General features: G+C 39.9%; 1 protein-coding gene across 7 annotated transcripts in view; it reads right to left on the reverse strand.

Annotated features, from left to right (window-relative positions):
- Positions 1-21,447, reverse strand: part of FNDC3B (fibronectin type III domain containing 3B) — a 362,026-nt gene that overhangs the window by 148,134 nt on the left and 192,445 nt on the right. For all 7 annotated transcript variants that reach the window (XM_070072505.1, XM_008266495.4, XM_008266496.4 and 4 more), the window contains 3 exons: positions 19,240-19,316; positions 3,165-3,408; positions 1,178-1,468 (listed from right to left, as the gene is read on the reverse strand). In XM_070072505.1, the coding sequence (XP_069928606.1) occupies positions 1,178-1,468; positions 3,165-3,408; positions 19,240-19,316 (612 nt within the window). The remainder of the gene's footprint in view (positions 1-1,177; positions 1,469-3,164; positions 3,409-19,239; positions 19,317-21,447) is intronic.

Genomic DNA, 21,447 nt, shown 5'->3' on the forward strand with positions numbered 1-21,447 from the left:
ATGTTAGCAAACATTTTAATGTAGATTTTCATATAAATCTATTTTCTCTTTTAGAAATATGATAACATTAAAATACACAGAGGGAGGGAGTAAAGTATCATTATCTGTGTTCTTGGAATTGCACCTATGAAATTCATGAAGTCTATTCTCTGTATATTAATAAATAAGTAAATGAAATAAGTAAATGTAATTAAAATATAGAACAGCTTACACACTGATGTATAAGTGATATGAAATAACTGTACTCAAAAAAAGGCACTTGCTTTTAGAAAATTAATCCATAACTGTGTTAATTTTTGTTCATTCATGAACACATTCTCAGGCACAGTCCCTGTTTCTACCCAGATTAGAATAATGAGGAATCAGTGAATTCAATGAGTGTCATAATTATAGTTTTGTTACAGTGGTGAGTGTCGTTTCTAGTGATTCACAACTACAAAGTCATCTACCTTCTCAGAATGTCAGCTTCTTGGCTTCACTAAGTCTTCTAAATGCCTTTATAAAAAGCCCCTGCGCTCTTTCTCCTTGTGGCATCAAGATAGATTCCTGTATGTCATCTGAGCTTTTCACTGAAACACATATGCCTTCCTTTGCAAATCAATTGATTTGTATCCAAAAGAACACTCTGAAAAACACAAGCCCTTCTCAGCTGATGTCAATTTGCCTCTGTGTGGTGAGACTGTTTCTGCCATCTCTCTCTTAGTTCACAACTCCTGTAACCGGGATGCAAAAGTTACTACGCAACAGTGAGTGATGCCTAAAACTGAACAGAAATATATATGTAGTGATAGATTTCACTGCAGCATGGAAATGATTACATCTGGTTTTACAAGGTATAATTACTTTGAGATTAAAACTACACCTACGCTTCTCAATAAAGACGCATTCTGGATTTCTTCCACATCTGCCCATTTATGGTGAAACAACAGAAATAGGCTAATGTGAAAACACTTTCAGAAATGTATTACTGAAATTATGTGGAAAATTACATGACATATGTGACCAAAAAGTAGTATTTCTGGCATAAGGTCTCAATTAAAAAAAAAAAAAAAGATGAAGAAACACATCAGAAATCCAGCAGCCCATCACAAAAAAATGTTCTGATGTAAAAGATCCCACCTTCAGGATATCCCTGTCCTGAGAATCCCCAGTCTACAGAAACTGTCTTGAGTATTACCTTGCAAGTCGGAATCATTCGACTTTGGACTGCTCCTTGCTCGCCGCTCTGTTTTTTTGATTCCAGGCCCTCCACCGCTGCCACCGCCCCCGCCTCCGCCACTCCCACCGCTGTGCCCCTTCCCGTAGCCATTGTACACCGTGGTGCAGTTGCTTTTGTAGATAGAAGAAGGAGGGCTGTTGAGGCGATTCTGGCGGTCAATCTGGCGGTCTTTGAGCTTCTTGTGCGGAGGCTTGCTGTACTGGTCTTCACGAGTAATGTAGCTGGACATTCCATAGAGCGGTATAATTTCTAAAAGGATCAGGTGACAATTGCAAGCTCAGTCTGAATTCAATCAGATATTGTTAAACAGATGACCTGGCCCTTTGAAGGAAGTAGTCTACTGTATTACCAAATGTAGTATAAAAGATATTTTTAAGAAAATGCCACATATGTTGTATATTTTTACAATATACCTTCTCATTTCTAATCAATCAACTAGTAATCAATCATTAAAAATCATATCGTGAGTTCAGAAATTTTCCATAAATTATAGGGAAAATGAAGAAGATAAAGTTACTGTCCTCAAAGAGTTCAGACTCCAGCTGAATTTATAATTTTGATTTTTGCCAGTCATTATGCTTTTAGTAGTACAATAAATGAAAAAGTTAGAAATACTCCCTCTAGACACTATTTCTAATCAAGACACTTAACTTATTCTGTAGACAGAATAGCAATAATTGGAAAGTATGCAGCAAACAGAATAATAAAGTTCTTTGTGACCCCCCCCCCCCAAATAAAGCCAACATTTGAACAAAACTAAGACAATGGTATGAGAAATTTCCATTGCAAATAAGCAAAGTTCACAGAATCAGGGGGAATGTCCAAGGAGAAAAAGTTGGGATAAAGATAAGGCACCTCTGCAATCTTATGCCAAGCATGGTAAGCTGTGGCCTCTATTGAAGTAAGAGGAACCAAGACAAAAGGAAAATGCCACCTGGCTTCTCTATGCATGCTTCTAAAAGAAAACAGCGTACTGTAAAATAATCTAATGATCCTAGAGAAATTTCTCTTAATTTTAAATCAGGTTGAAATTATATTTAGGCATCATGAAAATGATACTGCTCAACAAAGAGATTGGATCGTTCTGGCTTTATAAGAAAACAGGGGGGTTGGCATCATGACACAACGACTTATGCTGCTGCCCATGATGCTAGCATCCCATACTGGAGCACAGGTTTGAATCCCTGCTGCTCCACTTCCAATCCAGCTTCCTGCTAATGCACCTGGGAAAGCAGAAGATGGTCCAACATGTGGGAGACCCTGATGGAGTTTCTGGTCTCAGCTATCTGGTTTCATAGTCCTCATTTTGACAGAGAAGGGCCTTACACTTAAAACAGCACCACATAGCTCTAAGGCTCTTCGCATTTCAAGGTAAGCATTTGCCTAACAAGCAGTGAAACTATGGCTGCACCAATGGCTACTTTTATACTAAAAACAGGTTCAGGGGATCACAGAAACACTGAAGGGAGTTTTGAGTTCTGCAATATACTGTTTTGATATCCAACATAATGCATGCAGGAAACCAAAAGTTCATGGTGACTTCACAATCTTCAACCTTGGAATCGGGGCACAAAACATTTTTCAATTCCTCTTATACTGTTGAATCATAGAGATGTCAAAGAAAGGATGGGCCCATCTCCCCCAAGCCATTCACATGTGAAAATCTGTTAGTAGGACTTTAGATTGATCATGGCCTCTTTGCTAAAATCAAAGTGGCTATCTCACTTTGTGAGGTAGGGGCAGAACTTGGGAAAAATGAGAGAAACAGAGTTGGAACAAACATATAAGGTCATCTTTCCAAGACCAATGCAATACAAAGGGAGCCAGTCCTTTCCCATTAGTTTCATAGACAAGGTAGACCCCTTTCTACTATGCTTACTATTACAAAGAAAGAAAGGGTGGCCTCAATTTCAACAGCCTCTGACACCAACAGTAATCTACTCACCTTGCTCGCCATAGATTGTCGGGGGAAGATGATGCTGAGGGAAAAACTGGGGCGGCATATCTCCAGGTCCAGTCACAGGTGGATAGTAAGCAGTGTGAGAGTTGTGAATAAAATGTGGGTGGTGAGCCAGGTATGGGGGCAGGTGATGGGTGGGAGACATGGCTGAGGGATAGCTTGGTGGGTAACACTCAGGAGACTGAGGCGTCACCACCACCCGGCGGACTCCGGTACTGTCTTCAATCACCTAAAGTAAAAATGCAAAAGGGAAATACAGGGTACACATTATTATTAGCACACATACCATGAGCACGCACCATTGATAGCTTCCCATTTTATTTTCTCTCCCTCAACGGTGGGGGGAAACTAACACAGAATGGTTCTACAATTCAACTCATTAAGTGAATTCTGGAAGTAATAACATTGAAAATTTACAAAAGTAAATTTCATCAACCATCTGATTTTGATCCCACAAAACTTTTTGGAGAGACCAGTAAGCTTGCTAATAAATCTCACTTTCATTTGTTTTATGTATATCATCATAAAATTTTCACTGGCTTCATCCAAGACAAGCAAATTTAACTGGTGCTTATGCTGATTTTAGGAATGAGTTTGAACACAGCCATCAGTTTGGTGGTTCTACAGAAAGGGGCTTCCAAGGTGACATAATTACGTTTTCCAGGACTGGTCTTGCAAATCTGCCTGACAACATTCTGCTTTACTCCTCTTCTAGCTGACACGGTGCCATCACCAAAGACGTCTTAGGAAACAACTGGAACGTTAATGTCAGAAGCCATAAACATGACCCAAATGAACATCTCAGGACAAGGATATAAACAAACTTAAGGGATTCGAACCTGTGCAAAACTTAAGTGATCCCAAATCAAGACAGACACCCTTGCTCTCGAGCTCTGAGGATGGTCTGAGTGCTGTGGAGCAAGGTGTGGTGAAGAACACACAGCAGTGTTCTACCCACACGCTCTCCAAACGCTGCTGTAGTTCATGCACGGAGGTAGTATTGTGTAGTATGTATTGCCTCTGTGACATGCTAGCTGCTCTACAAACAAATAATTTTGGTGAGACACCGAAAAGAAACAGCCAGTACAACAGATACCACAATCTGTGGGGTATAGATAAGGTGATGGCAGAATCAGGAAGTGCTGCAAAGAACTGCTAGGCCTGGGACAGCTGAGAGAATGGGCTCCAGCCCCCAGCCTTGACTGATGTGTGGTTTACCAAGAACAGGCCTATCACTATATATGAGGAACCCTTTAAGCTTTTAAACAGAGGTAATGATAATAAAATTTTTTTATCACTTTATCTTATAATATCTGACTTAATAAAACAATGCTTTTTAACAAAAGCAAAGGTCACTAAACAAATAACTTCAAAGAATTTCAATTAGGGGATAAAAAGAAACAAAAATAGAGAAAACAATCTTTTCACTACTATATTTTATAGTAAGTTTTTTTAACTACTTTAAATTTTTAAATAAATGTCAATCTGTAGTATAAACTACTGTAATACATCTCCTCAAAAGTTTCCACTTAGAAAACTAACTACTTTTTGAAACCAAAAACTGTCTTTGCATATACAAAATACTTAATAGACCCATTTTTAATTTTCCTAAATTATTTTGTGGGACTTGTGTGAAAGATATCCACATGCCTAATCAGACATTTCAGAAACCTGTTCTTACTAAATCCAGGCCTATCTTGCATCTTTTTAAGAGATGAAGTATTGATTCCAAAATAAGTAGGAACAAAGATCAAAAGTGTGATGAAGATTTATTTTACTGTCCTTCTATAACATAAATTGTAACATATTTATTAAAATCAAACTCAGTTCTGAATTTTGTCTCAAGAAATTGTGCCTGATCACTCCCAAATAAAAATGTTTCAGGAGTAACACACATGCACCAAAGCCATGTGGGAAATGGTGACAACGACATCCTTCGTTTACTAAAGTGGCTCATAAGTAAGTATGAAACTGCAGAAGAAGTATTTAGACACCTGAAAGTGTTTGGGCCAAATATCCTGAGGTAATAAAATAGCCGTCAAACTTCATAGATAACTATGGAAAAGATTAATTTCCTTTTGGGGTGAATGGAATTGCGACACTGTCCAGAGGCAGACAAATCACTTGTACTCAATTCTACAATCATTTCCTGGCAGATGCGATGCGCCAAGGACTGAATAGTCAAAGGTGAGAAAAAGCAGGTGCTAAACAATAAGACTCATTTACACAGCCCAAGAATAATATAAGGAGAAAAAATAAAATGAGTCCTTTTAAGTGCTGAATAAAAAAGTATGATTTTGGAAAACAGAACAAAGTATTCGTCTTCTAGATTTTTTTCCACTTCTAGGACTCGCCATAATGGCCACTCAGGTCTGTCTTCTCCAGAGAAGCACAGAACCATAGGAAAGAACCACGATGCTAGGTTCTCAGATGGTCTCCTATTATGGGTTGATCTGTGCCATCCCTACCCCAAATGCATACAGTTAAGTCCCAATGCTCAATACCTTGGAATGTGACTATATTTGGAGGCAGAGCCTTTCAAAGAGATAATTAAGGCAAAACAAGGCTATATGGGAGAGCTCCAAACCAGAGTATGATCAGTGTTCTTGTGAGAAGAATAAACGCAGAGGACAGAAACACATAGAGGGAAGATCATGTGAAGATGTCCAAGGAAGAAGCTAACCCTTCCAGATCCTTGATCACAGACTTCCAATCTCCAGGACTGTGAGAAAATACATTTCTGTTGTGTGGCTCACTCAGCCTGTGGCCTTAGAACAGAAATGTGGCCGGCGCCGCGGCTCACTAGGCTAATCCTCCGCCTAGCGGCGCCGGCACACCGGGTTCTAGTCCCGGTCGGGGCGCCGGATTCTGTCCCGGTTGCCCCTCTTCCAGGCCAGCCCTCTGCTGTGGCCCGGGAGTGCAGTGGAGGATGGCCCAGGTGCTTGGGCCCTGCACCCCATGGGAGACCAGGAAAAGCACCTGGCTCCTGGCTCCTGCCATCGGATCAGCGCGGTGCGCCGGCCGCAGCGCGCCAGCCGCGGCGGCCATTGGAGGGTGAACCAACGGCAAAAGGAAGACCTTTCTCTCTGTCTCTCTCTCTCACTGTCCACTCTGCCTGTCAAAAAAAAAAAAAAAGAAAAAGAAAAAAAAAAAAAAAAAAAAGAACAGAAATGTACCATCTACCAGAGCCTCAGGGTCTAAAGACTAATCCAAGTTTCTACAAGCTATGCCTGCTTTAGAAAAATACTATCAGAAAAAAGAGACGCATATATCCCCTTGAACAAACTCTCAGCCACCTTACTCGGGCCAACAAAGAAAATAAGCCAGGTGGCAAAAAGCAGCTAGTTGGAATCTCTATCATGCCTTTTTATCCAGTTCAGAAGGAACTGACTAAAAATCCTCCTCTAAAGTGCCTAGTATTTTTGTTATCTTGTGGCCTAGGAGAATAAGGCACGAAATGGAAAAAGGGAGAATATCTGTCTTACCCCCAGGTGTTTTTATAAGTATGAGTAAGAAAACCATCAAAACAAAGCATCCAGAGAACAGCAGCAACAGGGAGAGTTCATGGGAGCAAGGTGGAGGGGGGATGTGCTATGAACTCCAATCAGTACCTATGGGCCACCAGCTGCAGGACAGGGGCTGGCATTTTTCATTAACCTGAGAATTCCATATTAGCATTTCTGTTTTACATAAAGACAACCAAGGTCCAAGAGCACAATTCAGTGTACCTCTTAGTTATGCTATAGAACTAGGATGTTTTTCTTTTCTTTTTAATTTTTAAAATAATAAAGGAAACAAATTTCATATAAATAATTTTAAGAATTGGGATTTTCACACTAGTCTATACACTGCTGTTTTTCTTATGTGCAGAATTACACAGAAGTTAGGTATGCAGAGAAGTATACCTGTAAACAACCAACTGGTGAGAAATAGGATTCCTGGGTTATGAACAGATTTACTACAAGCTGTGTATGTGTCTAGTATTCTTGCCACCCTATGGCCTGGACATAAGGATGTGTTACTAGAGTAGCTTTGTTAAGTATCTGTTGTTGGCTTTAATACCCTCTATCTGAAAGGACTCAACTCAAGCTAATTCGTGGAACATTGACCAATAGGCACTAACAGCAAGACATGACCCCCAGTTACTACTATCCAGGCCACCCCTAGCTCTCTCCTGCCAACAGTCCTGTGAGACACAGATGGCATCACTCCCATCTTAGAAAACCGAAGGAATGAAGCTTAGGGTAGGCAAGCTAACTTCCCCAAGGACACAGAGCGTGGGGGGGGGGGGGGGTGCAGGATCAATTTGGAGTCTAAAAATTAAAATGGTTCTCATAAGAAGGCCCAAGTACTTGGGCCCTGACACCCACATGGGAAACCCAGATGAAGCTCCTGCTTCCTGGCTGCAGCATGGCCCAATCCTGGTTGTTGCAGCCATCTGGGAAAGGAACGAGCAGATGGAAGATCTCTCTGTCTGTCTATCCCTCTCTCTGTGTAACTCTGATTTCATATCAATAAATAAATCTTTATAACAAAAGATAAATAAAATATCTCCTAAAAACCCTTGTGTTTTGAGTGTCTTCTCTTGAAGCCAACAGAAAGGGAAGGTAGTTCCCCTGACTGAATGGAAATGCTCCCCAGGGCTTTTAACAAAGTCCTCAGGTCCTGAAATGCCTTCTATTCCTACTGGGCTGCAAGCCACAAGAATCAAGAGAGACACTTAAAAGACAGGAGGCCAGAGAGGCACTTAGAGCCTGTCCCAGATGGCCAGAGATGATCCAGAAAGAGGGCAGAGCAGACTACACACAGACACACGTGAACCCAAGCGGCTGCGGCAGGGTGTGCCTGGCAGCCAGCTTGCTGGGGTGCCAAGGAACACTGAGCGAGCCGCCTGGACACAGAAAACTGGGACCAAATGACATTGTGAAAGTCAGGCTCCCACTGATTTGCTAAGTGCCGCCAACAGGTATGAAGGGGGCTCTCAGGCCAATCCTGGAAGAGAAGATGTCTTAGATAAAACTGAGCACTCATGCAGGGAACCAAGACAAGAAAAAGGCCCGGCAATATAAAACAGCTGCTGGGACTGAAGGCGGGCCAGCAAGGAGTCCTGGCTTCTCCCACCCAGACCCTTGGTTCACCTCTCCTCCTGGCCTATTGGCCCCAAAGCCTGAATTACAGCTCTGTCCCTCACACTCAGTCCTCAAAAAGCGACCGGACACATAGGTGGTTCTTAATAAATGTCAGTTAAATGAACAAATGAATGGAAAAGCCAAAAGAAAAAAAAAATCAAGTTTATCTGCTTAGATTTGTGATCTGCCAAGAACATAACACATTCATTGTCAAAAACTTTCCTCATGACTATGTTAGACAGCTGGCATCCTACCCTAACATTTCAGACAGTCTGAACCCAGTAAATTCTCTGTCGTTCCTGCTGCTCATATTTCACCACTAGTGTTCATCCATCTCCAAGGTAAAGTCTACTTTAACCCCAAATGAGGGTTAAAGGCGCAGGGCGGGGGTGGGAGTTCATTCATCAACAACCAGTAGGACAAAAGCACTATCCTTCATTTTCTCTTTTTGCACAATGTCATTCCTCTGCTTCCTAGGGCTACTGTCTACCCTGACCCATCCCCTTTCTGCCAGGAGGGATGAGACTCCCATCAACACTGCCCAAGTACCATGAGAAGGGAGCATTAGAGTAAAGGGATGTTCAATGAACACTAGGAGAGTTACAGAAGAAAAGTGGACAAACGCTTGATTTCATGGAAGAGCTACATTACTTGACTTTTAAATGGCAGCAGAATTGAACATATTACTCTTACTGCCTGCCTTACATTACTCTGTCTTTGCAAATTTAAAGAGTATAGCTGTGGTTGAAACCACCAAACTTTACTTCTCAAACTCATTTCTTGTCACATGTGGAATTGTTGACACTGTAAAGTGTTTGATATACCCAATGCTTCATTATCATTCAAATCAAGACAACACATCTATAAAGCTTAGGACTGGCTTCTTCTGTCACAGGGCATGGCTATTTTTGAGATTTGTTTATCTCTTTGAAAGGCAGAGCACGTGTGTGTATGTGTATGAGAGAGAAAGAGAGAGAGAGAGAGAATATTAATTTTCCATCCACTGGTTCACTCCTCAAATGGCCACAACAGCCATTACTGGGACAGGTTGAAGCCAGGCACTGGGAACTCCATCCTGATCTACTACATGGCTGGCAGGGGCCCAGGCACTTGAGCCATCTTCGGCTGCCTCCTAGGCACGTTAGCAGGAAGCCTCATCGGAAACAGAGCAGATGGGACTTGAACAGCCACTCTGATATGGGATACTGCAGTCTCTAGTGGTGACCAAACTTGTTTGTCACAATACTAACCTCATAGCCTGGTTATTTTTATACTCAAATGGAAAAAATAAATGCTTGGTGATGTTTCCACATTTCTGAACACTCTGACACCCACAAAGAGTTATCCTGTAAAGCAGTTCCTGCTTGGTAAGATGTCCTCTCTTGAATCAAGAAACCAAAGTTCCTGAAATGGGTGTATTCTCAGGCAGAACTTTCCTCAAGCAGTTCTTGCAAATGGTTAAGTCCAAACATACAATTTCATCTCCTATACAGGTAATCAAAGCTAAGGTTGTTTGAGGTAATTAGTTGATTCACATATGAACAGAAAGTCCCTAACCTTTTTTACATACACACTTATTTTTATCAAGAAGTCTAACATTTCCCAAAAGTGCCTAATTTTCAACCCAAAAGCAACTCCAGGCACTGGCTGAGGCACTGACTGGGAGTTATGGGGAGCTGAATATCGATATGACTCTTGTCTTCAGTACTTGTGAGCATGAATCTTACAAATGAGGCTTACTCCAGACATGACTCATCTAAGACAACTCTGGGGCAAGTGTTCAGTACAGCACTTAACAAACAGTTGGGATGGCTACATCTCACATGAAAGAAGGGTCTGGGTTCTAGCCCTGGCATTGCTCCCAATTTCAGCTTCCTGCTAACATGTGCCCTGGGAGGCAGCAGGTGATGGCTCAAGTACTCAGATCCTGCCACCCACAAAGGAGACCCAGATAGAGTTTCTGGTGCTTGGTTTTCACCTGGCCCAGCTTCAATTGTTGCAGGCATTTAGGGAGTAGGCCAGTGGATAGAAGCATTCTTACGTGTGCATTCTCGTTTGCTTGCTCACTCGCTCTCTCCCTTTCAAATAAATAAAATCTTTTTTTAAAAAAAGGATGACACCCCATTAATGGAATCTCTCCTCTGTTGGCTTTACATATGCCAACACTTGGATACACTCAGGAAAAGGCTGTGATTCTACTCACATTCTGAAAGCTTTTAATCTGGGAAAAGGAGCAAAACTGAGGCACCTATAAATAAAATTGACATCTAGTGCTTCCCTAGACACACCTGCTATTCCCAGGTGCTACTGTCCAGTCATGTGTAAATAATACCACTATAGGTTAGGAAGGAGGAGGCAAACAAGCACATTCTGCATTGGGGGAGGGGGATATTCAACTCTACAGTGAAGAGGACAATGCAGTCATTGATTATAACCTTCAAAATTAAGAAGGAAGCCCAGTAAGGTCAAGAAACACATCTTGTGAACTGTAGACCCACAATGGGCCCTCAGTTAGTTGACTACAACTCCACCTCGCCATTCCCCAGCCACACCAAACGGGGGAGCCCATGGAGACAGAGACCCCTCCCCACATTGCAGAGAACTGAGCTTCTCAAGATATTTCAGAGAACCAAGAGGCCTCTTCTCAAAACAGAGAGGTACCAAAAAAAAAAAAAAAAAAAAATAGAGTACTTGGCACTGATACTGAAGGCAAGCTAGCCAATGGATTAAATTTTACATAGAAAGCAAAGGTGATAACAACTCCTACAATTTGTCTATCATTTAATAGTTTATGAATTACTTTGCACAGAACATAACTTGTAAAGTATTCAGATAATTTTTTAACACTGGCAACATCACAGTCTTAAATTCTAGATGAGCAATTTTCAGGCATGATTAGGTGACTTAACATTAGCCAGGTGGGTGACAGGATGCATACCCAAGTACCCAGATTGGAAATGCCATACAATCTCTTTTCTTTTCATTTCTTTTCTTTTTTCTTCCTTCCTTCCTCCCTCTCTCCCTCCCTTTCTTTTTAAGATTTACTTATTTATTTTTATTTGAAAGGCAGAATTACAGAGAGAAGAAGAGAGACAAAGAGACAGAAATCTTCCATCCACTGGTTTACTCCCCAAATGGCCACAATGGCCAGGGCTGGGAAGGCCAAAGTTGGAGCCTGGAGCTTCTTTCAGATCTCCCATGTGCGTGCAGACACCCAAGCAACTGGGCCATCTTCAGGTGCTTTCCCAGGTACATTAGCAGGGAGGTACATTGGAAGTGGAATGGGCATGGAATTAGGTCAGTGCTATTCCCAGTGATGGGGAGTGGGGAGAGCTCAAGTTCTAAGTTTCAATACACCATCACAAGGCACCACTGGGGGTCATCACACTAGATTCAAGAGTATTTTAACTATGAATCCTCAGCCCACAGAATAAGACAGACAGCATTCAGGGGATGCTGAACTCAGAGCTTCCATCTTCATTTTCAACAACTTGTAACTGAAATTTAGTATTTCCTTAAATTATAAATGAGGCAGCAAACCATAGTATTGGCAGTACTGCTGACTTTGTTACTAACAAAACTCAGATATTTCCATATCATATTACAGTTACAGAAATATTGTTCATATTTACTACAATCACAACTTTAAAATTATGATAGTCATCAGATCTGCTTCTAGATGCAGTTATTTCATATGTTAATAAAGCAACAAAGTAACTAGTACATCATCTTTAAAAAATATACATGACCACTGCTATTTCAAAAGTCTCCTTTTTATCTATCAATTTTATATTTTACACTCAAAAAGGCTGCATCAGTCTGTCAATAGACTTTGACACAAGAAAGGATTAAAAGTTCATTCTGATGATATTCAAAAATATTTATTACACAGCAAAATAATTAAACTATAACACAGTTCCAAGTTTGTGAACTTGATGAGTTTCATTTCAAAGACTGTAAAGGAATATAAAATTCACCTAACATTGGTAAAGTTGCCTAACCTCAGTAAAAGGTGTTGTACAAAAAAAAAGTAATTATATATGACAAATACTGGCTACTAATTTAGAGAGACAGACTATAATTGAGGAATAAAATCAAATGTAATGTGCATGTACTAGGCAGCTTATCATCACTATAACTAAAATATCTGAGAGGACCTATTTAGAAAGGAAGAAGGTATATTTCATCTCACAGTTTTGGAAGTTCATAGTCCAACATTAGCAGTCCCATTACTCTAGCATCTAACTGGAATTGTGGAGGACAGAACAAGTGAAGAGGGGGGATAACACCCAGAAAGCACAGAGACACTGGCTGAACTTGGATTATAGAACCAACCCTCTCACGAGAACTACATTTTAAAGGTAAGCTCCCCAAGACCTAAGGACCTCCTGCTGGGCCCACCTCCTACACAGCATAATCTACTGACCACGAAGATTAATCTAATAACCTTCAACGTAAGACTTGGGGTCCAAGTCTTTAATGCATGGGCCTTTGAGGGCATCTAAACAATTCTATAACTTACAAATGATTCAGAAGTCATCTCTGTATATGCCTTGGTCTCAAAGCTGTCATGAAAATCAACCGTCATTTTTGTAAATAAGAATAGTATTCTTGTCAATACAAGGTTAAATTATTTTGGTAATGACTGATTCTGAAAACTTGTGTTCTCACTTAATTACCTCCCTAAGGGACAATATGAACAATATGTACAAGAGAGGATGACTGGATTTTGGATTAGAAAAGAACCTCAGACATCTTCAACACTTTCCTTTCCTATCCTCCCTCTTTGCCCAGCCAGCTAAATTTGGATAAACGCTGATTAAGTGCAACAAACTAGAGATCTACTGATGAACAGGACTGAATGTGACACTCAAAGTCCTTGCCTTTTTGCAGCTTAAATGCTAAAAACAAGACAGACAGCAACCAAGTAAACAAAAAACAAGTGCTATGGTAAAATAAGTAACTTAGTATTCCAGAAGTCACTCAGCAGCTGGATGCACAGCCCACCTGGGCCATGTGTCTTCCTGCCAATCCTGTGCATACCACAAGGCTAGGATCTTAGAAACAAAGGAAAGAAATTCAAGAGAAAAAGTAGAATAGGAGAAATGGAGAAATATCAGAAAGAGAAACTTGCACAATACTTTCAAGAGGAACGGATGTTCTTGGTGTTTTTCTTTAATTTAGCATTGCCAATGCTGCCAGTACCCACTGCTCAAAATAAGCCATGAAGTAAAAAACAAAATTGCTGCAAATCCTCTGATAATGGAACTAAATGACACTTAAGTACTCTGTTCTTTTCTACAGAACCTCCAAACTGCCATGCACACTACAGAACATTGCCTAACTTTCTCTAGGAAAGTCAATTCCTCCAGAAGACTAGACAAACAATCCCATTCTCTTATTACTGCCTGCCAAATGGGTCTGACTCAGTTTGTCAGGACACAAGGCAGTCCCTCCTGCTCTTTTCTGCTTATATTCACAGTTTTGAGGGTAAAACAAGGCAGCGGTCAATCCTAGGGTGTAACTGTCAAAGGAGAGCGTTGCTGTAGCTCAGCAGGCTTGGCTGAGCAACCTGGGGAAAGGCAATTCCTAGGCCTTCACATAACAGGCTCCACTGATTGTCCAGAGGGGCTTCTGTCTTCTGGCCAGCTCTTCAAACAGTCCCCATTGGAAAATGACCACCAAACCAAAATTTAACTGCATTGTAAAAAACATTTCTTATCTCTTGCAGGCCAAGGGAGGTGGAATGTATATAATATTAACAGGTATTATCCAATACAATAGAATGAGAAGTGTGTGTATACTTCTGCTGTGAGAAAAATTCTTATTTTGATTATTATCCAAAATTTGAGTTACATCAATTAATCTGGGAAAAAAGAATTGTTACCCAAATAACAAAACATTAACTTGGATGCTTCACTGTTACTTTTCATATGCTTTTTTAATCTTTAGGTCAATATGAACCTTTTGGAAAATGTATAATAAATTACTATGGAAGCATGGAAAATAAAACTCAAAGCATCTGCTTAAGAAATTTTTGCACATAAATTATTCAGAAAGTTAATGATGAGGTCAAAGAAAAAAATAGAGCCATGGCCAGTATACAATGAAAGGAAAAATTTGCTTCATACCACATTATCTCAACATGTATTTAGGAAGGCAAGCTCTGCCAACTCACTGGGATTGCTGTAACACAGTCTTTTTCAGAATAGCTACCACACTGAATGCTCACACCTCATGTAACATGCCTCTTAATTCTGGGCTCCAGCACATCAAGTAGGCATTCACACATGTGGTAAAAGTGACACAGGAAGGCACAGCAGGGGAAATTGAAAGAAGGCCTCTCCAGGTAATATCCACGTTCCTCCCAGCTGTGCCACTTCCCTGTTTTCCTACTGTTTTGACCCTCATCACCCTTGCAAATGTGTTCACATGATAGAAATGATAACTGTGATAAGATTAAATTCCCTCTTACCTAACCTACTTTCTCAGAGTTGAAAAAAAAAAAAACTAGCATTTTCTCTCAAATGGAAAAGATTGGATTATGCTTTCATCAAACCTCCCCTAACACCCCTCCACCAAAAAAATAAAGGACAACACACACTCCCCACACATAAAGAGTCACCATATGGAGTCCAAATGACAACACTGCACGGTCCCCATCAAGGGCACAGCACTTTGATGGTCCACTGGAAAACAGACCATGCTGTTGATGGTATCTCCAGAGCTGTCTGTTTCACCTAGAGTGTGTCTCACTGTAAGATTACCTGCTTCTTACTGACATAGATATGTTGTTAGATTTATGACCAATTTTATACACTGATTACACAACAAATCTACTATAATCAAGTAATGGTTCACTCACCTCTTTCTTCACTTCCTTACAATACCAGACCATCCCTTACATGAGTATCTAGTATTTCAGTGTTGCAGATGCAGGCCACATCACATACCAATGGTCACACTGCCATAAAGTAATTTATTCATCAAGACAGCCCCTGCCACTGATTTCTAGATCATGTCGTATACAAAGGAGTTTCAAAAAGTTCAAGGAAAACTTAAAAGATAAGTTTAGGGGCTGGCACTGTGGTACAGCAGGCAAAGCCGCCGCCTAAAGTGCCAGCATCCCATATGGGTGCTGGTTCAAGTCGCGGCTGCTGCACTTCCGATCCAGCTCTCTACTATGGCCTGGGAAAGCAGTGGAGGATGGCCCAAGTTCTTGGACCCTTGCACCTGTGTTAGAGACCCAGAAGAAGCTCCTGGCTTCGGATCAGTGCAGCTCCGGCTGTTGCGGACAACTGGGAGTAAACCAGAAGATGGAAGACCTCAGTCTCTCTCTTTCTGTTTCTCCTTCTCTCTCTGTATAACTCTGACTTCCAAATAAATTAATTAATTAATGTTTAAAAAAGATAAGTTTATTTTGAGATGCATGATTTCTTTTTCAATTTTCCATCAACTTTTGGGCGACCCCTCAATGCATGTATCTCAGATTTTTTTGGCACCAAAATAAACTTATCTTTTAATTTTATTTCTACGAAATTTTACCTCATATATTTTTCATGAAGAAAAATGTCCCTTAAAATCCATTGCCCATTTTTGAATTGGGTTATTTGTCTTTACATTCTTGAGTTTAAAATGTCTTTATACATTCTACATGTAAGTTCCTCCAAAGATGATTCACATATATTTTTCTCATTCTGAGAAATGTGAACTCTCTTCAGTTTTTCGATGGTGTCTTTAAAGACATAAATTTTTTTTAATCTGGATGAAGTTAAACTTACCTATTCTTATGTTGTTCACATTCTTAGTGTCACATATAAGAATTCACTGCCCAGTCCAAAGTTATGAAGTTTTACTCCTAGACTTTTATAGGTATAGTTCTTATACTTATGTTCACATCCATTTTGCACTAATTTCTTTATATGATGACGTATTGTTTCAATGTCATTGTTTGTTGTATCTGGATATCTAGTTGTCACAGCACCATTTGTTCAAAGGATTATTCTGTCCTCCAACGAGCTGTCTTGGCACTCCTCTCCCAGAATGCAGAACATTTTATTATTTGTGAGTATAGATTAGTTGAATCTCATTATTTTCCAGCTATCAGGCCTTCCTAAAACCTACAAATCTTCCAAGTATATATATAAAAGTATATATATACTTCGAAGATATATATATATATATCATATATATATGAAGCAAACATGACTCTTCTGTATTTATTTTATTTAAGCTTAGACAACCACTTACATTTAAAAACATTTAGCAAGTACCAGCTATGTGCCAGGCAGTATTTTGGAATCTGATACACTGTATTCCATGACAGCGATGGGGACCAAGTGCCAAAGATGCTGAAAGAACAGAAAAAACTGTTTCTATGCTGGAGTACAAGTTCTAAAAGGGTCACATGAAGGAGATGCATGTGACCAAGAATGATTAAGCCGTTAAACACGGAAGAGCTCTGAAGTATTTCAGACTGAGAGAAACTATGGACACAAAAGTATGTCATTGAGAAAGGCCCAATACATCCAGACAGCAGCAGTGCAATGAGCTACTGTGTCATATACCTGTGGGGTGACATGTAAAGGTGCAGGCTGAAGGTCAAGCAGGCTTGAGTGCTAAGGATTGCACAAGGAACACAACAGAACTTAACTGCATGCAATGGACACCCAACTCAAGACCCAAACTAGAAAGCCACGTGTACTTTAGGAAGAAAACGTAGAGCTGATCAACAGAAGGACATACTAGGACTGAGCACTTCTCACGTATGTCCAGCCTAGAGGGGTATTTCTGTTCATTTCTAGGTTTTATTATAATTTTTATGATTCTTTCCTTCCACAACTACATGACAACAATGTACTTTGTTCCTTAAGCTTCACATTTTACACTTGGCCCCATTCTCCTTTCTTTAAGTATGGGTGTTGCCAGCCTGAAGGATGTTGCACATGCATCCCACTGGCTTCTCAATTCAATTTTCTTCATATTAACAATTTGTTTTTGTCAGGTCCTTTACTGTACAGTAAAGTAAATGTAATACTATCACTGAAGTTGTAATACTATCACTGAAGGCCATTCAACACTGGGCCCACCTTCTGATCAAGGAACCCATGCAAAATAGACTTGCACACATGTCTTACAGCCTCATACCTTTCTCTATCTCAATTCAGAATCCAAATCACTCCAACTTTACTATTCTCCCAATGGTGTACATCATTTCCTGCTCTCATCAACAACTGGGAAAGAGTGTCATGATGTTTCCATCAGTGGTTTGAATGGTTTTTTAGCTCTGCTTTTACCCTTTCTTCTTGGATTTTCTAAAGGCAATTTTCAGAATCAGAAATAAACCATGGTCAAAAATTGTCCATTTTTCCTAAGAGTCCTAATAAATGTTTTGCGCACTTACTATAATTACAGCAATATCACTAGCAAGAAAAAGCACATAGCAGCTTCTGTTAGAATGTTCGGTTTTTAACTGGTGTTCCCTAAATGGGCCTTTAGAATAAAAGGAGATGTTATTTTTGTCATCACAATGCTGAGAACTATATACTGTTCAATGGAATGAAACACTTCCTCAAAATAAATGAGCAGAAGACATAATGGAATTCTACATTACTTGTTCTTTTCTGTTAATTGACTAGTGATGTGAATGCCATCCATCATCTCGTGTCCGTGCTGGAAGAGGTTGGTCTGCATACTTTTCTCCCTCCAGAGATTCTTGTTTACAAAGACTTGTATAAAACAAGTCATCTATTTGCAACAGTGGGAAGATTGGCCAATAATCCGGCTACTTAAAAACAAAAGATGTCAAATTGGCTCACATAAAAGAAGGGACAGAAAAAAAATGAAATTATAGTGTCTGTAATATGCCTTAGACAGTGAAGAACTGGATAAGTTTTTACATCAGAGAAGGGTAAATCTTGATTCCTGCTTGTACTTCAGCAATTTTCCTACGTAGCTGCCAATTTTTCTCACCCTAGCAAAAATCATTAACAATCGAAAATTACAGATTTTTAACCCACTTTAAAAGCAGAAGCAGAGATACACAAAAAGAATAGGAGGAAACATCTGAAAGGATACAATCCAATAAAATGTTAATAATTATCACCTCTGGGTAGTGAAATTCTATTTTCTTTCTATACAATTTTGGGGCTTTTCCTAATTTGTTTTCAACAAGTGTATGATGCTCTTAGAATCAAGAAGAAAGGAACAAAGGAGGCAGGAAGAAAGAAAAACAGTTGTTTGGTGAGGTATTCAGAAAGGCAATGATGTAGGGGGAAGCAGGATCTGATGAATCGTGTGCTGAGGCTAGGACAGATACTAAAGCCTGTAGAGACAGCCGCTCTGTTCCAGGCACTCTAAGTATTTTATGCCTTATCCAGGTCCAGGGTACAACTTTATCCTTTGACACTTTCTCACCCCACAGTACAACATCAAGATTCCTATTGCCATCCTTGCATCTGAGAGAAAACCAAAATTCAGAAATGTCAGCACAGGCAGCCAAGTTCTCACACTGCACTTAGTAATTCACCAAGCCCAGGCTGCAGCACACTGCAGAGATGGGACTCTCAAAATAGAAAGCAGGCTCTATTTATGTTAACAATGCTGTCTGTGACATGTTTACTAAGTAAGTCTATGAATTTTCCTCCAGGGAATTACAGTACAGATTCAAGGAACTCTCTGAAGCAAGACATCCCATGAAGGTGCCACAGCCAGTGATAAAGTAAGAAACCCAGTCTAGCGAAGGCAGTCTGTTAACCCTCTGTGATGTTCTGACATGTCAGACAGCAAGACATACAAAGTGGCCACAGATAGGATGGGAGCATTACCAAAACTGAATGAACTCCTGGAGAAAGTTTTGAAGCCTCAACATATACTCTGTTGGAACAATGAGGGAGTCCAAAGGGAGAGGGAAAGTCTATCAAATGGATTACCTGTGAGATATAACCTGGAGGCACATGGATGGGAGGAATAGATCCATTGGGTGACATCATGGGAACTTCAGCAGGTCCTAAAAGAGGAAACGGTGAGATATTAACAGTGGAAGAAATAAACATCATTCAGAATAACCACTGGGATGTTCAATGTACTATCAACCTGAATATAATCACTTTGACCATTTTCTCGTCAATAAATAGTATATCCTGCCTTAATCTGGACCTGAAACCACAAAAACCACAAAAATGAAAAGGAATTCTTAAGCTGTATGACTTAAGGAAAACAAAAACCTGTAAGCATCTTTCTTAATATGTTAATATTTAATGATATATAAACCTCAAGTTCCATAAACCAAGACTGCTATGAGTAGCCTAACAGAATAGCACAAAAAGTTTCTTCCTTTTCTTTCTGCCTTACTTATTAACAAATGTTTAAAATCAAATCAATTTTGACATGAGTTTATCTCTTCTGGTTTATGAAACTCCAAAGGGACAAACATTTGGTTGAGGAGTTAAGATGCCACTTGGACTTCTACATTCCATCTCGGAGTGCTTAGCTGGAGGAACAGCTCCCCTATAAAAGGAGCTTCCTATTAATGCACATCTTGGGAGGCAGCAGGTGCTGGCTCTACTTGGGTCCCTGATACCACGGGAGATTTGGACTGGGTTCTGGGATCCTGGCTTTAGCCTGGCCCATCTGGGCCCTGCCCTGGCTGTTCCAAGTGTCTGAGAAGTGAACCTGCAGATGGAAATCACCCTTTCTTCTGTCTCTCTCTCTTTCAAGGAAGTGAAAATTTAAACTAAAAATAATAGAACTCCTATCAACTTTGGACTTTTAATGCTCAGTTAATAATTATTTTCAATAAGTTACTGTAACATGTCATTAACTTGAATGATAAGAAACTTTACTTGAAACAAACTCAATTTGGCCTATTTCATTTATAAGGCAGGAGAAAATATCATGTTTAAATTACACACTATTAGGAATACTCATGCCAGATTTTCCTGAATTATTTCAAAAACAGCATTCAATCAACAAGAGGTTAGTTTCAAATTATTCAGTTCAAGGATGTTAATCACACACACATCATGGGGAACCAATAAATATCAAAGTTAACACTCAGTTACCTAAGACAGTTTGAGTTAATATTTTATTACAAAGAAAATTATTATCAAAATCAATTCCTGACACTTTTCCAAAAATCCAATGATTAAACAGTTTCCTCAGAAGTACAAGAAGTTGATGTTCAGGTCAGTGGATTTCTCTTAGTAAGTGATCTCCTATTCAGCAACCTATTTCCCAAATGTCAATCTAAAACCATGGGTTTCTCGTCTGAGATGAGACTTCCTGACTCCAGATGCCTTGTGTTGTTTATTTGCTTTCACCTCATGTGTATTGGGGCTGCTGGCAATGAAAATTGCTTAGCAGGAATAGAAACCAAGTGAAATACAACACTTTATTTGGCAAAGGAAGACAGATCTTGCCACCCACTGCTGCATTTACATGTAACCAGAATGTACCTTTTGCTTCACAGGGTGACCCAGTGTTATGACTACTTCCTAAGAAAGGACACAGTGGAAGGAGGGACAACCTCACTGGCATGCACATGAACAGGTTTGCAACTATAGAAACAAACACAGGAGTAGCCTAGAAAAGGTGCATAATGCTCCCACAATATTTCAAAAAATCATTGCCATTTCATGCATAATACACCAAATCACTGATCACCTCTATACTCATACAGATCCACAGCAACCTCTCACATGCTAAAACATTAGCAATGATTCAAAACAAGAGAAAGGCAGAAGAATGGGCCATTGCATAACTCTATTTTATTATTTAATTATAATGTACTTATAATTACTATTTAATGCATCCACCATTGGCTGAAGACGCTGGTTTCCAAATCCTTCATTCCTATCCAGCTTCAATATTTTTGCTATAGCCATCAAGGCATTTGAATATTTGTGTAATATTTCTCTTTGAGCTGACTTTTTAAAAATAAATCACAGGCAACTGTTATCAGCATCAGCTGGAACAAAATGTGTGTGCATGGAACTTGTGGGGTTCTCTTTGTTTTTGTTTTCTTCAGATTTATTTATTTATTTGAAAGGCAGAGAGTTACAGAGAGGCAGAGGCAGAGAGACAGGGAGAAAAAGAGAGAATCCTCCATCCACTGGTTCACTCCCCAAATGGCCACAACA

Source organism: Oryctolagus cuniculus, chromosome 4 (genome assembly GCF_964237555.1).
Source record: "Oryctolagus cuniculus chromosome 4, mOryCun1.1, whole genome shotgun sequence".
Lineage (NCBI taxonomy): Eukaryota > Metazoa > Chordata > Mammalia > Lagomorpha > Leporidae > Oryctolagus > Oryctolagus cuniculus.